This window comes from Neomonachus schauinslandi, chromosome 8 (genome assembly GCF_002201575.2).
Source record: "Neomonachus schauinslandi chromosome 8, ASM220157v2, whole genome shotgun sequence".
Lineage (NCBI taxonomy): Eukaryota > Metazoa > Chordata > Mammalia > Carnivora > Phocidae > Neomonachus > Neomonachus schauinslandi.
In genome coordinates this window covers 14,622,824-14,640,143 of record NC_058410.1, presented here as the reverse complement: position 1 = coordinate 14,640,143, position 17,320 = coordinate 14,622,824, and the positions used below count along the sequence as shown (strand labels likewise).

Here is a 17,320-nt window from a genome sequence, read left to right as displayed (position 1 = left end):
TGATTTCTGTAAGGTTTTGAGTAAATTTCTAGGCACTGCACAATGGTTATCACTCTCTATTAAATGGAAGATGCCTGCCTTGAAAGAATAGCTACCATTACAGAGAAGAATTACAACAGTCTTGGTCTAGGGAAGAATTGAGGAAACACACATTTTCTCTTTCCAGATATTAATTCTCTATTATTATTCTTTTCCATCTTGCATTAATTATGATCATAATCAAATAATGATCTGTTCTGCAGGAAGTGTTGGTTGAAAGGTAAATAATTACTCTCCATGCCACTAAATTTTCCTCTAAGAGAAGACTTGATACACAAAACAGGTGATCTCACAAGAAAAAAACAAAACAAAACAGTTGCATCATGGCAGTAATTATGATTATAATAAATTCAACTTATATTGTCTCTAGATAAAAGAAATTTGCATAATCATTGGCTCTTTGCATACTTAACTCCTAAAAACCTACTGCTTGATATCTGCATTAGTTATAATATACCTTATCATCCATAGCATTTTGAAGTCTTACATGGATATTTCTGTTCATTCTCCTAGAACGACTTCCAAACTTGAGGAATTTCAAATGAATGATTGAGTGATACTGTTTAAAAGTAAAAACCAATTATTTCTGGTGGGACAGTGCAAGCCTATGATGACAGCCCCTACCAGGCAAGAAGCTCTCGAATTCCTCAGTGAGGTTCCTACTTCAAAAATCAAGCTGTTTCTTAGAGTTGTCCAGTTATCCATTAATATCCAGAGCGGGATGACCAAAATCACTGGCAACCATATTTGGATATATTGAAAGTGTAGTTTTAACTGACAACAATGACTACAACAACAAACTACAGAGAATGTGTCCATCTGCCTGGCTATATTATACCTCTAGGGCAGATTCCTTCTGGTGGAGATTTGAATGAAAATTTTTCCAATCTTCTTTTGCAGTTGCAACTTTGGCCTGGATGCCATCAGCTTTCTCTTTGGTCAACAGGGTACTCAAAAGTTCTCCTTTAGACAGCATCATGTTTAGCTTGTGCTGTCCATTTTCACTTTCTGACAAAAATTCCTACAAAGAAAAAGGCCAAGATTAGGCATAATAAAATGCTCTATGCTTTAAAATACATTGATTATCTACTTATTTCTTGACACAATCAAAGAGAAGGAAGAAACCATTTTTATCGCATATATTAAATGACTAAGACTCTTTTACCCCTCTAGACACTGGGAATAATAATCTTATGTACCTGATATGGTTATTGTGAAAATTAAATGAGAAAATCTGCTTAGGGTGCTCAGGAACAACGCTTGTCATATATAAGGACTTTTAGTAGTTCCTACATCCTTATTAATATATAAAAATAGCATGCTTTTGGGCAAATGGACTAGTTTCTCTTCATATACACAATTAATTGTTGTTTCAAGCAGGGATTTATTTGAAATCTGAGTTTCTTAAGCATGAATTTAATATGCTTATAAAAAGATTTAGAGGCACCTTTTAAATCCACTTAAGCGCTGTTATTAGCATTAATTGTTGGCACTCTTACCTGTATTTTCTGAAGACTTGTTGAAACTTCACTAATATTTTGAGGTATATCAAAACATTTGGCAGTAGTGATTTTTGCATTAACCAACCACTGCTGGAAATCCTTGAAGGCTCTTCGAAATCGTTGCTGTAAAATCTGTTCTCTATTCTGACAGCCCTTGGATGCTTGCAAACAAAGACTAACACCAGGATTTGAAATGTTTAAGGGAAGGAAAAAAATGATAAGATAGATTAAAATAAAGTTTGATAGAATCAACAGTTCTTAAAGTATGCAGTCACATTTAGCAAGGTAGTTAATGATTAATTTATCATGCCTTAATAAACACACTTCTGGCTGCTTATTTGTATAAAAATCTTTTGCATACCAATAAGGTTCATGCTCACCAATTATATTCTTTAATCAAGCCAGAAACTTTTCCACTGTATGTACTGAGGTCTCTGGAAAATCGACAAAGTTCATTCAGCTGAGACTTAAGATCCTCTATTTTAGGCTCTGCTTTTTGTAGGGCATCCAGTATCTCCTATTAGGAAATAACAAGACAGAGGAGCAAGCACTTAAATTGGGTAGTTTCTACAGCCTCACAGTATACATGCATAAATCATATTATAAATTACTAGTGAGGGAAGAACCAATGTAATAGATTCAGTAAATAAATGCATCCTGTTTTCAGGAGTCTTCATGGCAAATAATAGCACTTGGCTTACTTGCATCTTTTTCTAGGATGGACAGGCACTCTGGCATCAAATGTCACCAAGTAATCAAATGATCATGCGGTCAAATAAGTCAAAGTAGGACAAGAAAAAGGAAAGAGAAAATAACCTAAATTGCTCAATAATAGTTTGACTAGGCCATTGGAAGATAGCTATATTGTTTAAAGGTAAAGAGAAATCATTTCCAAGCAAAGAAATACTTATTTTGGATTAATATATATACATTATATATATATATAATGTATATATATATATATGTAGAGAGAGAGAGTAGTATATGTAGTATATATAGTTAACTTTCACACTAAAAATGGCTTATAGCCCACAAGTCTGATTTAACTAGTAATCCATTCATTTCATAGTTTTATTCACACAGTCATCCAATACTTGCTAAATGTCTGCTATGTGCCAAGCATTTTTCTGAACTCTAGGACTCCCCACAATGACTGAAGATATGAATCCTGTACTTGAAAAGCACACAATTTAACAGATGAGAGAGACACATGAATAATCACAATATTGTGAATATCTAACCCAACATAAGGTCTTGAGACTTGACAAGTACATCTCTAAAATCAAGGCCATGATCCCCTGAGTTACACATGGTGCTCTTGTGGGATTGTCACAAGGAGCAAATGAGATCACAAATATCAAGTGTTTTGCATAATACCTGGCACACTGATAAATGCCGAACTAGTAAAAACAGCAGGTAAACAATGCCCAAATATTTAAGCAGGACTGTATAAATAATGATATCGCCATAGGAAAAAAAATTAATTGAGGAGAGCCAAGAAGATGAGTGACGACTCAGATGGCTGTTGGTGTTACTATTCTTGTTCTCAGATTTTTATCTAGACATGGCCTAGATTTGTAGGAAAACCACACCTCTCAACAAGCCAGGTCTGTGTTGCATTCCTCATCCTAGTAAATGGCTCCACCGTCCTCCCACTGATCTAAATCAGAAAACTAAGCCACATCTTGGCCTTGCCAAGAGACAAGAGACAACGAGGTGCAGTCTGTTCCAGTGACTTTCCCTCTGCACTGACTCAGTCTCCTTTTGCACATCTGTCATTTCTTTCTGGAATGGCACAATGTCCTCTCAATTTGAAACCTGTTCTCCAGTTTCTCTCCTGTGTTTTCTTGTTCCTCGCTAATTTTGGATCCTGGGACTGTTCCTCCACCTCACCTATCTGGTCAGTTTGTAACAGACTTCCAGACTCAGCTCAAGTAACAACTCCTCTAAGGACTCTGCCTTCCTTTGCACCTCTTGATGGGGGCCTCTCACTTGAGGACACAGCACCTCGTCAGTTCATCACAATCAATCATCCCTATTGGCTCTGAACTCACTGGCCTTTCCACCTAGACTGGGATTCTGAGAGAGGTGTGGTGTTCTCTTGGTTTTAAGATTATTTATTTATCCTAGTGTCTGGGCTAGAGGAGTCTAAGATATTTTTATTTATAAAATTCATAATAACTAGAAAGTTTCTCTCTGAAACTCCAAACGCTAAACTAGTAGCTACTATTTTATACTACATTGTATCTTTTATTTAAGCAAGAATTTAGAACTGTAGAAACTTAACCATATACCAAAAGTATAAAAGCAAACAAACAAAAAACAAAACAAAACAAAACACCTGAGATTCAGAGTAGTCACTTATAAAATAGATGATATCAAAAGAAAAAAGCTTCAGACCAAAATTTTACACTAAACAAATTTCCATAACTTCATCACAAATTAAAGCATTTTAGTAGAGTCTTTCATTATATAAACATCAGGTTAAATATTTCTGTTTCAGTTAAGTACTAGAATGCATTTTTTCCCTTAGAGGTTATAAAGGTTAAGAAATTGGCTAAATTTCAAACACTAATAACCCAATAGATACTAAGAGATGAATTTTGTAAACACAGCAAACACAATTTTTTGCAACATGACTTTATATATAAATGATGATCCATTTTTACATTTTGAAATATTTCTTGGTTATCATCACTTAATTGCAAAAGAGGAAGTAAACACTTGTGAAGGTTTGTGACTATTATGATTGTCAACAATGAGAAGCCCTCCCCAACAGCAAAACAATGCTGTAAGAATCCTAACAAATTCATTATTTTGTAAAACTTTTCTTATGTATTCATTGTAATGGAAGTATTATCTCCACTTAAACATTTTTAAAATTTTTTTACCAACTTTGATTGAGATATAATTGACATATGACATTGTAACAAGTTTTAAGTATACTAAGGTGTGCTAATTTGATACATTTATATATTGCAAGATGATTACCTCCCCCCCCCCCCCCCCCTTAGTTAACACCTCTATCCCATCCATAATTACCATTTCTTTCTTATACCAATAATAAAAATAGAGGAAAGCTGAGCATTGAGAGGTAATGTACTATTGTCATCAAAAGCATGAGATCTGGAGCCAAACCTGGAAGTAGATCTAAGCAGAGGATTGTCATCTTTGAATTGTCAGTAAAACTGAAAATCAATATTTACTTTTTCATTATCACATGAATGTTTTATAGGTCTCACGTACAATTTTGACTAATAGTATCTATGCAAAGAATAATGATAGATCAGAATAGTAATATAATTTAAATACCACCAAATCTTTCTTTTTAAAACTGTCACTCATATTAATGGTAGGGAAAGGAAGAGAAACAAAATAGATATTTAAAAATTATAACTGATTTTTTTTCTATCAGAGTGACTAATTCTGACCACATGGAACAATTACCAACTTCCTTGTCTCCCTTTTACAGAATTGCTTTCTACACTTTATTCTGGTGCTTATATCTAAAAGATGAGACAGGCATCAGGAAAAAAAATAATGAGTTAGAAACATTATAAATAAAATAGCCTAAAGAGATAATAAAGTTTTATTTCATGGTGTGCTATATTTGTTTGAAATACTTGATTTAAAACAAGACAATGCTGGGAATACTACATGACTTTCTTACTGGCTGAAGCTATTTTGAAATGATTATAACATAAATAGAAACAGAGAAGTTTACTTCACTGAAACTTCCTTTTAAGGACATCCATGGTTCCGAGTGTTATAAAACTGCAAATAACAACAGTGTTTTGAAGATACCATTTAACAGTAAAAGGAAGGATTTCAAGCTTCTGTTCTTTCTTCACGATCCTTTCTATGCTTTGTTACATTCATGTTCTGAGAGAGATGCCATTAGTTAAAAAAAAAAAAAAAAAGAGGTCGGAAGACAACCCGTGAGCATGACACAGGAGTTATGTTGACGGGTTAATTCAAGCACAGCTGTTAAAAACACCCCTAGGAGAGCTAATCAGGGTGAAAACTAATAGTTGTGCTTTAGGAGATTACCAAATGCTTCTTTTAAGATATAACTTCAGTCATTTAATTGTTGGAAATAATTCACTGGCAGAAAACCAGCTATGACTCTCCGTCTATTTATGCCTCTACCCACAGGCTAGTTTTCAGGCTGAATGGCTGAATAGAATATTACAGACTCTTACACCATAAGAATGAAAGTAAAATGTCTGCACGAATAATCCATGTTTCCTACAGTAAATCATAACTCCTTCTCCCCACATCTTTAGTTTTACAGTAGTTTGACTTAGGAGAAAAGGAAACAAATCAAATTTGAAAATTTAGTTAGGTAAATACTTATTTCTTTTTAAGTCTGAATGGTGCATGTTTTAAGTTAGCAAGGATTTTTTTTTTTTCCAGCAACAGTGAGAACCAAACAAAATTGTTAGCATAACCACCAACAGAAAACAGGGAGCCAACTTACTTGTCCTTTCTGCCAACATTCCACTATCTCCTTATCGGTGTTCTTGCCTTCCAGGAGGGCTAACTGCTGGGCCCAAGTTGTCAGAAGGGTACTGAACTGATCCAGCACCTGCTCCAGATGAGCCACCTGGCCCGAGAACTCCTGCTCTGAAAGGGCCATTTGGCTAACCAGGTTCTCCAAGCTGGTCTGCGTTTGGAGTACACTGTCTTCCCACTGCTTCCAGTCAGCTCGCAGGGCCTGCATCTCCGTGTCCATGAGCTCACATCCACTGGCACTTGTGTGCTGTTTCACTGCTGGAGCCAGCGACTCCACTCTGCCTCGGCGGCTTGCCCCAATCTCTCTGGAATCCATCAGCTCCTGTAATGGAATATCGTCATGGCAACCAAGGAGGCTGTGAGTCACTTGGGCTGCAAGTTTACAAATGTGTGCAGAGGGGGACCCTGTCCTGCGAGGAAGTTTTGGCAAGTGTGCCACAAGGACCGGAATCAACTCATCCACCCACCCCTGAGTTGGAAGAGCAGAGGGTTATCATGGTGAGCGCTGAGGTTTGCGGCAAAATGAGCTGCGGAATCCTGCAACCTCCTGGAACAGACTAGACGGGGACCCTGAAATCAGGCATTGTTTGAATATGTGAAATTGTTTTGATAGTGATATAAACATTTGCCTGTGGTGTGTTTCTCCTATAATTATGCAAATCTATGTTTCTCCCTAAGTTGATAGACGAGTGACCAAGGACTGCGGCAGAACTGTGCTCTGCTCAGCGTCTGTGCTCCATTTCATTTTCTTCCAGAAGATGGTGGCTTAAGTCGGTTTCAGGCTATGAGGAATCAGGCCGAGCCATCACAACCAAAGAATGAGCCCTACTCAATTTCAAACACTTCAGTACCTTAAATAAACATTTTTATAGTAATTAAAACAAATAAACCACAGACCTACTTAGTCAAAAGTTCAAAGTAACTTTTAGACTGGGTTTATTTATTGCTATTATTTTTACTTTTAAGAAACTCACCAGAAATTTAATAATTTAGGTATAACTTTTGGGCTCAAAGCACACAAATACCCTAAAGGATAAGATAAAATTCAAATATGCATTACAAATTAGGTAAAATAGTGGCATTTCTTTCTGAGAACAGATTCTTCTACTGAAGTTTCTCTCACTGAATTCATCTGGTGTTTATATATTTACATATCTATTGCTCAAGTTAGGATTTTGTTAGTATTAATAAAAATTATGACTTCTGTCCTGGATTAAATAGAAGGAAAAGATGATTATTAGGGAAAAAATTCCAAGATGAAAATCAGTTACAGATTAATGAGTTACAAAAAATAGGAATGTTAAGTATGAAGCATATTGTGTTAAACATAATCTGTCTTAACTAACCTACAAATATAGTTCATATTTCACTAGATTCACTTGAAATAAATATAGCTTCTCATAATTATATATAAGAGCCACATTTTAGTATAGATCATTTAAAAGTATTTAGCTATATTGTAGTCCAAGGGGCAATCACATGAATCTTACACACAGTTAGCATTTAATATACACACACATCCTTTCCTCAGCAGCACGATTCTAAAAACCTGCCTTGTTTATCAGTGTATACAGTAAGTAGTTATTTGGTGAAAAAATATATATATAGCATTTTAAAAAGAGCTATGTCTAATTATTGGATTTAAATGCTTATAATTTGCCTTTATGACTAATTTCAAATTTGGAGTTAAGAGGGTATCAATAGTCAAAACACAGTTTCCCAAAATACTCTCTAATGCATTATCTCAGTTTTCTTTGGCATGAAAATGGGACATTTCAATATTTGCAACCACTAATTCCACTCACTCATCCAGATTTCAAATAAGAATGTCATCATTTTTAAAAAAGATTTTATTTATTTGAGAGAGAGAGAGAAAGAGTGTGTATGCGCACACGGGGTGAGGACTGGAGGGGCACAGGGAGGAGAGAGAATCTCCAGCAGAGCCCACACTGAGCACAGAGCCCGATGTGAGGCTCAATCCCAGGACCAATGAGATCATGACCTGAGCCGAAACCAAGAGTCGGATGCTTAACCGACTGAGTCATCAAGGCACCCCAAGAATGTCATCATTTTAAAGTTTTTTTGAAACGACTTGAATACGTATTTCCTTGTTTTGGATTTAACTATTTAAAAATATCATATGCACACACACACCCTTATACACACACATATTTGGCTTTGAAGTTGCCTATTCTTGGTGGTTACTCTTGGGAGTGGTGAGGGATGAACTGAAAGACAGAGGAGGTACTTATTTACTTCCTCCAAGATTCCTCCTCACCCACGCACCAGCCTCCAGTAAAGCCTGACATGGACTTCACTTTCTCCTTCCCAAATTCCAATTTCTTCCTGCAACCTCCTTCTCTACATTTCCCATATTTTTGGAAGTATTTTATAAAGTGTTTTAAAAAAAAGAGCATAAAGTCTAGACCATCACTCTTGACTTTTACCACACTGTCATTCCACAGCCAATTAAATCACTCATTTTCCAAATCTATTGAATTTTCTTATTGAGTGGCCTCCATGTGTCAAGCATAATGCTAAATGTTTTATGTTCATGACCTGATTTAGTCCTCAAAACCACTTGGTGAAGCAGGTACTATTGTTATTAATTTACCAATTAAGAGGTTGAAGCTTGAGGACATCAACTGACTTGCCCAACACAGCTAGAAAAGTAGTAGAGGGACAATACAGCATCAGGATCTGATTCTAGAGCCTAAGCTCTAAAAGTATTGTGAGCTGTCATTACATTTAATGTATTATTTTATAAACATCAGTTTGTGCATCATTGTTCCCAACTTTACTGCAAGTTCCTTGAAGGAATGCACAACCCTGGCTGAATAAATGGATAAATGGATAGATGAATAAAATATTAGTGAGAAATGTATCAAAGAAGTATTTTAAAGAATCACACAGATAATAAGAACTTCAAAAGGTGCTTTATCTCTTTTAAAACCTACATGGTCATTGTAAGATTTAAATAATACTTTCTAAGCATGTAAAAATAAATGTAGTTATTACTGTTATCATCAACTAGAATTTTTAGGACTTTTATATTCTGATGTCCAGGGATCAGAACACGGTATGAATCTTAAAGTCCTGACCACAGTTACGCTATTTATTCCCAACATTTCCTCATCTACTACTAAATCACTTAGGATTTCATTATTGCTTAATTTTTAGATTAAAATCCTTTATTTTCATGGGGGAAATTATTGTAATTTAATATTCAAATAACTAGAAATATACTTGTTCTAGCTCTCTCAGATATGTGAATTTCTATTTTTTAAGTTGCCCTTGTGAGGAGTAAACTAGGTGATAATTTTAATGTCTTTTAAAGCACTGCTTTCCATTACGTTCTTGTACTGTTGGCTATTAAAGCAGAATAAAACATCTACCATGACATTTCCAAGTTATTGCTCAAATACATTTAACTAAGTTATGTTATAAATTTCCTATCACTGCGCTGGAAAATAGTGTCTGGTTCCATCAGCCCATCTAGCTAGCATATATTTCGTAGTCTCCCTGACTATGGCCATAAGCACATTTGCATGTGGAAGTATACACAGACGATGTCCCATTTTGCTCACAAATGTCAAGTGTTTGAATTCCTTTTTTCCCCTTGCTTATGTTTATAATTTGTGAGGTGCAAGGTAATAAACGTCAACAAATAGAAAATAGGGAACATTTTAAGTAACAACCTTATCCATGGAATCTTCATCACAGGTATGTCATACTCAAGAACCAATGAAACAATGAAGTTATAATATCTGTGTACTTTCTGACCTTGATTTTAGACAATTTCTTCTGGGTGGCTGATGAGTCTCCAGACACATCTGACCACCGGTGGAGTTCTTCCTTCGCTGAATGGAGCCAATCCGTGAATTCCTGGACTGCATCTAAATACATGAGGTGATCTTTCACAATCTCTTCCACTTTCCTCATCTTTTCCTGGTAGACAAAGAAAAGGTTACTTTAACACGCATTACTGAGAATATGAAATCAGATAAAACAGCAGGTTTCTTAATGATTTCAGAAGATTTCATTCCTATTATTGAACTTTCTGTTTAAATCTTAACATGAAAACATCAAATCTTAATTAGACTGCACATAAGGAAGCAATGATTTTCCTTTAAATTTACTTTAGTGTAGGTTAGAACAAAAATCTATGCTGAATGAATGTTTACTAACATCCCTCACTAATAATCCACTTAATAATAATTACTATAATAACTATTCTTATTATTCAGGCAACAATACAGTGTGTTATTACTGTATTATTACAGTGTAATTACTATGTACAGTATTCTGCTCAGCACTTTAAGTGCATTTTCTCGTTTACTCCTCGCAACATCCCTGTGATGTAGATACTATTATTATCACTATATTGTAGGAAAGGGCATTTACAGAAGTTACAGAGGTTAAGTAACATGCCCAAAGCCAGACATACAAAAGAGGGACAAAGCCAGAATTCAAATTTAGGTCTTTTTGACTCTAGAGTCATAGAGCTTAACAATTATCAAAATACAAATTAAGATAAACTAATACATAAGTTTAAAATTATGGTATTAATAACACAAAGAGAGTTCCTAAAAGGAAAACCAAGAAAAAGACATTGTCACAAATACACAAAAGAAAAATCATGGGGGAAAGTAAAGATTCAGAGAGGGAACTAAAAACAATTTTGATATTATATAAAGGAGCCTATATCTGGAGAATAAGAATAGGAAAAGGCAGTTTATACTGCGGTGAGAAATGCATGAAATACATTGTACATGATTGAAATCTGGAAGTAAATAGACTTGTATTTAATACAACAAATACAGATAGCAACAAAAGAAAAAGAAGTACAAATACTGACATCTGAGGCTCAATCTTACAAAGAAAAGAAGTAGGACTGACCAACATCCTAGATGGAGAAAGATAAAAAACAAGGAATAAAAAATTATTCCAAGACTGCAGAAAGAGAAGGATTCATGGGCATCCATAGGCAAGTATGGTCTTCTTGTAATAACTTTTCACTAAACGTACAAATACTTTAAGAGCAGCCGGGTCCCCTATAATATAACCCACAGTATATATATTTTTTATTTATTAGAGAGCCAGAGAGAGGGAGTGGTGGACAGAGAGGGAGAGAGAAAATCTTAAGTAGGCTCCACACCCAGTGCGGAGCCCAGCGTGGGGCTCCATCTCACAACGCTGAGATCATGACCTGAGCCAAAAATCAAGAGTCAGATGCTTAACCGACTGAGACACCCAGGCGCTCTGAGCCTGTAGTATATTCTTTACCTGAACCTTGAAGTTTTTTTCTTCAATATAAAACACTAACCTTGGAAACGGTGATTATATCATTAAACTGTGTTTTCAGTTCCTCTTGAGCTGTTTCCTTGAAAGATTCATCCTCTGTCTTCTGGTAGAGCTCCCTGGATTTTGAGGTGAGACTCTGCAGGGCTCTGGCATGATCTTCTGCCTCAGATAAGATGGACTGGAAGTGGTCCAGAAGGGAAAACTTCTCCTTCAGACCCGGCTGCAGTTGCAAGGGATGCTCTACTTTTTGATCCGCTGATTCCATCCACTGCTCCAACTGGTTTTTCCACTCTAGATAGTCATTCCATTCGCTAATCACAGACTCCAAAGTGCTGGAATTAATGTGACATATTACAAAAATAAGTTATCTTGACATCTCGACTGAAACCAAGTATGAGGGCACTGCATCCATGTAAGCTGTTTGATTGAATGCTATCCTGTGATGAAAACATTGCTTTTAAGTGCAGGGAGAAACACTACCTCTCTGACCCACAACAGTTTCTTCAAATGAAAATAAATCTATGTTGAATTTGAAGTAAGATGTTATAGTCATAGAGGTATCTAGAGGTTTGTCTTCCAAATGCCAATTGACCTAAATAAACAGACAAAGTTATGAGTGTTGTTGTTAAAACATCAGCACTGGGGCACTAATTAAATTTTATTTAATATATATCATTCTTATTTTTCTTGGACACAGTTTACCTTATTCAAATTAGCTGATAACTATTTATTAACTAGCATTCAAAATTTAAGGTATTCTTTCTAAGTAAATAATATCATTAGATTGATTTTCACTTTAAGGATATATATGCACAGTGTTTAGTGCTTCTGAGTTGAACGTGTGAAGGAACAAAGGCTTAATGTATTTATAATATAAGAAACATAGTCACATTAAGTCATATAAGTAATAGTCAAGTAAACAGCTCTCTAGATTGTCAAGTAAAAGGCTCTCCAGACTAGCATCTTTAAAAACTATTCTAAACTCATCCTCAGTGACCATTCCGAGCATCCCGGGCATATAATCCTATGATCCTGGAGTTAAATCTGTGGTAAATGTACTTACAGCATCTCCTCAAATTGTTCCTTTTGCATCAATAGAAACCTCAACATAAGTGCTTTAAAGTGCTATTCTTTCATCAAAGAATTTTACAGAAAGTACAAATCAATCTCGCCTCTCCAGAAGCAACTCCAGGCCCTGCATCATCCTACAGCCCCACAGTATCTCAGTAACACAATCTGAGTCAGTGTTTTAGAATGCACACTACCCTAGCCTCTGAGCACTTAGAGAGGAAAAACTGTTTTGATTCGTTATTTTAGCTCAATAATTGGAGCACTGCTACTGCCCAGCATGTGGTTGTCAAATTTAATTTCTTGCTGAAAAGGAAGAATCAAGGATTTGAATCTGCTTCTTGTATTTAACGTTTTATTCCAACATCCGAAAACTATTCACCCACATTGTTATTCACTTTTCTGGAGCTGGCCCGTTGCCAAGCATTGGGAGGGTTAGTTCATGCTCCAGCAGTCCACTCTATCAGAACCATGGGATCTGATTTTTTTTTCTTTGCTGGCCATTATGAGTTATTACTGAGATTTAAAGTCCTGCTGACTTTGGGAGTCACCACTTATGTTCCATATTCAAAGGAAACAAAACAAAACAAAGCTTCCAAAATTTTAGTCATAACCATGCTTCACTGTTTACGTTGGAGTGGGTAATTGCAGTGTTGCTTTGTTTAGTTTTGTGATGAACTTTAATCTTTTCTTTATCTATTTATTATGCTATTCATTTATTTATTATTAAGCACACACTTCTTCAGTGACCTAACACTCTATATTGCTTTCAGAATATGGCTTCTGGAAGGTAATTTAGTATAATTCTGACTGCAGGTCATTTGTCCAACCAGCTGGCCAGATTATTTGTGGATACTTGGAAAAGAGAGGAAGGTGGAAATCTGCCACTCATAAATGTAACAGCAACACCACCACCTGGTGTAACACTCAGTATCTTCCCTAATTACTCATCAGCGGCTGGTACAGGGCTTCTCAACAGGGGAACTAGGAAATCCTGGGCGGGCTAACTGTTGGCTGTGTGAGAATGTCTCCACGCACTGCAGGATGTAAGCTCTCCTGGCCATGTCACTAAATGCCAGGCATGCACCCATCACTATGACAATCAAAAACCCTACACACATTTCCACAGCCCCATTGTGGGTGACATGACTTCTGGTTGAGAAAAAGATTCATACTTAAGCTCAATAGTTGCTAATAAATTAATTTCCTGTATGTTCCTCTAAAAAGGGAAAAGTTATTAAAGACTTGCTTTGATGAATTGAAAGGAGGTATCTGACTGTGCCCATGCTGTGTATAAGATGCCATGAGAAATATTATGGGAGATGAAAATATTACACACCCACACACACACGTACACAAAACAAGCAAACAAACAAAACTATCTTTGCCATTACAGAAAATACAATCTAGGCAAAGACAAGCAAGCATACAACTAGCTAAAATAATATGCTTGGTAACTCTACTGCAGGATACTTTCAGCACTATTTCATCATTTTACTAAGCCACTGGGTTTTACTTAGGCAAATAAACACTGAAAATAGGCTCCGTACCTCTGAGCACGGACAGAGGAGCTCATGATGTCAGCCCACACGTCTTTAAGGGTCTGTAGCTGAGTCTGAATCACCTTCTGACCTTGTTTGTTGCTACTTCTCAAGGCCTGTTCCCCTTTGCCAATGGCCATATTCAACTTAACTTCTCCTTCACCTTTCATCAGGAGAATATCCTATGAAGGAACAGTGAATACAGGTCAGTAGGAATATTAGAACCTTCTCATATTTTCAGGAACTGTTATGTTTCCCATGAGAATCAGGTAGGGAATACCTTACTCACTTTATTTTTATTTATTTTTTTAAAGATTTTATTTATTTATTTGAGAGAGAGAGCAAGCGAGCAAGCATGAGTGGAGGGGGAGGGGCAGAGGGAGAGAGAGAAGCAGACTCCCTGCTGAGCAGGGAGTTCGACGCGGGGCTTGATCCCAGGACTCTGCTCCCAGGACCCTGAGATCATGACCTGAGCCGAAGGCAGATGCTTTAACCAATTGAGCCACCCAGGCACTCCTGCCTTACTCACTTTAAAATGAAAACACAACAACAACAACAATAAAATGAAAACACAACAACAAACCTGTTGCACCCTATTGCAATATGATACTTTATTAACTCCAATTTAAATTCTTGGAAAACTCGGGGCCACTAACCTGGAAACTGTACATTTATTGAATGTTGGTTTCAAAGTAAAAATAAATTATTTTGAAAATGAAGGCACACTTGTCAAAAACCTACCAGTCCCCTACCATCACTGCATGGCTAATTTCTATCTTCCCAGGTCCCCTTCACTGACTGCAGTCTGGGCTGGTGGCCTCCCTGTGTTTGCAGGACACCCTTGTTTGCTTCAGTCATGACCCCTGACTACATGGGGTACTGCAAGTTAAAATTTACAGGTTAGTCTCTCCCACTGGACTGTAAACACCTAGGAAGCCAGCACTAATTTTCATCTCTGTTTTCCTAACAACTTGCATAGTGCTTGGAGTAGAGTAAATATTCCACAACTTTTGCTGAATACTTACTAAGTGACATTAAAAATTATTTTAAAGCTACTGAAACAAAAATGTTTCTTTACAAAGGAGAAACATATCCCTTTTTGCCAACATCATCTTTTCCTCCAATCCCTTATCCTCCATATCCCTTTTGCCAACATCATCTTTTCTCCACTGGGCCCTCAAATCTTTATTTAGAGGCTCACAGAACAATTGGGACCCAACTCAAACATGTGTGAATCTAAGCAAATTGATCTTCACAAGTTGTCAGTGTCTGGCTGGTGCTTTGCCTACCTGTATTTGTAACAGCCGCTTTTCCAAGGTGTCTTTGCTTCCAACGGTGCTCTCTGCAGCGGTCAGTCTGTCTTGAATGCCTTTCACCCAGGACCACATGCTCTGCAGGGCTTCCTCCAAGGCCTCATGCTCCTGCAGGGCCACCTGGCAGCTCCGCAGTCTCTCTTTGGTCATTCTGAGTAAGTTCTGGTAGTTCGTGAGGAGCTGGGAGCACAGGCGTCCTTCTTTCCCAGCACCGTGGCCTTCTTCACTGAGAAGCTGCCCTCTCTGGGAAAGCTTATCCAGAGATTCTCTAAAGAAAACAGAAAAAAAAACCTGAATTCTGACTTTCTGGAGCGCAGCAGAGTGACGGGTGATGGTTGATCCTGGAGAAGTCGCCAGACAAGAGCTCAGAGCTGCGTGCCTTTGAAATGAAGATGCTGGGGACTTTCACAGGGCTGGCTCTGCATTCTCTACGACTTCTCTGGATGCAGTCCATATAGATCAGGGAATTTCACTCCGTCTGTGCTGTGCCTAGATCCTGGCCCCTGTATTATGAGGAATTCACTTCAGAAAATGGCCCAGGACTGCTTCTCCAGCCTCATCTCTAACATCTCTGTTCCGACTAAATGCTCTAATCCTGAAATGTTCCCAAACCTTCTGCTTTTTGGTGTATACATGGGGATTCCTCCTTTGTGAAAACCCGTCGACTCTCCTCTGCTTTCTTCTAGTTGGCCCTTCAAAGCCCAGGGCAGGCATCACCTCCCTAGGCAGTATGGCACTGTCCCCGAGAGGGAGGAGAGTACAGGGCTCCTCCCCTGTGTGCCCTCTGCCCCTGTCTTCCTCTATCACCTCAAAGACCCTGTCTGTCTCAGTCCATAGGCTTTCACCTTCTAGAAGTCAGGGGCTTCTAGAATTCATCTCATATCCCAGGACCCAACACAAAAGATAAACTGCAAAACAAAACAAAACAAAACAAAACAAAACAAAAACCGTTTCTATCAAAAGGCCATTATGTGAGTGCTGATGGGTTTCTTTGTATCTTGGGTACTTGGCTCATCTCAGTTGGAGTTATGTTAATTAGGTGCAGGACAAGTGTAGTCATATGTGGTTGGGTTGGCTTCATCTTGTTTTACAGAGTTCTGAACTCTGATCAGCTTGTCTATCAGGAACTCTCCCAAGATACCAGAAGGGAGAGTGCAGATGTGTGAACATGAGCTCTGTGAGTACTAGAAAAAGAATACAAACTTTATCTCCTACAAGGTCTGTGATGTTTTTTGGATCAGCTACCAAGGACATAGCATCCTGTGGCCCTCTAGGAGATGTATTATTTATATGATATTGCATCCACTCTAAATTACATTTCTTATAATCTGGTAAGACAAGAAGTTGGCTTAAGCAACTATGTGAGTTAAATTCAGGACAATGTATATCACTTGTTACTACAAAAAGAATTGCTTAATGGGTGATAAAAGTTCAATAATTCTCAAATCTGGGGTACTTTAAAAAAGGGCATCCCCCTAAGATTTTGAGTACTTGAAATATTATGATGAAAGTCCAGAGTGCTAGGAGGATCAAGTGGCCAGCAAGTGACAAGTCAGGTGACTCAGCTGGGGAAGCTGGGTGAGCAGCAGAGTACATTAAGATTGTCTGGGGAAATAACCAATTACACAGAACCTAGCAGCAAGCATACTTAAGGACTCTTAGCATCTGATCCTGGAATATCAGAGAGTTACAGCTCAAGAAGAATATATGAAGCCATTTTAGAAGTTTGGAATAAAGAGAGAAACAGGTCTGACCATGTTACATTGTATCTAGACCTGATTTAAAAAGCAAATAAAATGCAGTGTAATTTTCAAAAAGTTAAAATGATACTGTTATCCCATTAATTCAGCAAATATTTTCTTTTTCTGGCACTATATCAGACATTGTGACTGTAACAATGATAAAGACCTAAAGATCCCTGGCCTTGAGAAACTCCCTGTCCAGGGTTGGCATGTATAGAGTCAACAAGAGTTTACCCCATGGGAAAAGCTCACAGAGACAGGACTGAAGCATTCCAGGGAATAATAGTCATCAAACT

The 17,320-nt window shown here is 37.3% G+C and overlaps 1 protein-coding gene across 1 annotated transcript in view; it reads right to left on the bottom strand.

The window, feature by feature from the left end:
• Positions 1–1,917: 1,917 nt before the first annotated feature.
• LOC110583187 (nesprin-1-like) overlaps positions 1,918–17,320 on the bottom strand; it is a 218,164-nt gene continuing 202,761 nt past the window's right edge. Inside the window, exons 49-54 of the mRNA XM_021693239.1 lie at positions 15,259–15,550; positions 13,979–14,151; positions 11,383–11,692; positions 9,840–10,004; positions 6,022–6,378; positions 1,918–2,058 (exon numbers count right to left, since the gene is read on the bottom strand). Coding sequence (XP_021548914.1) covers positions 1,918–2,058; positions 6,022–6,378; positions 9,840–10,004; positions 11,383–11,692; positions 13,979–14,151; positions 15,259–15,550 — 1,438 coding nt within the window. The remainder of the gene's footprint in view (positions 2,059–6,021; positions 6,379–9,839; positions 10,005–11,382; positions 11,693–13,978; positions 14,152–15,258; positions 15,551–17,320) is intronic.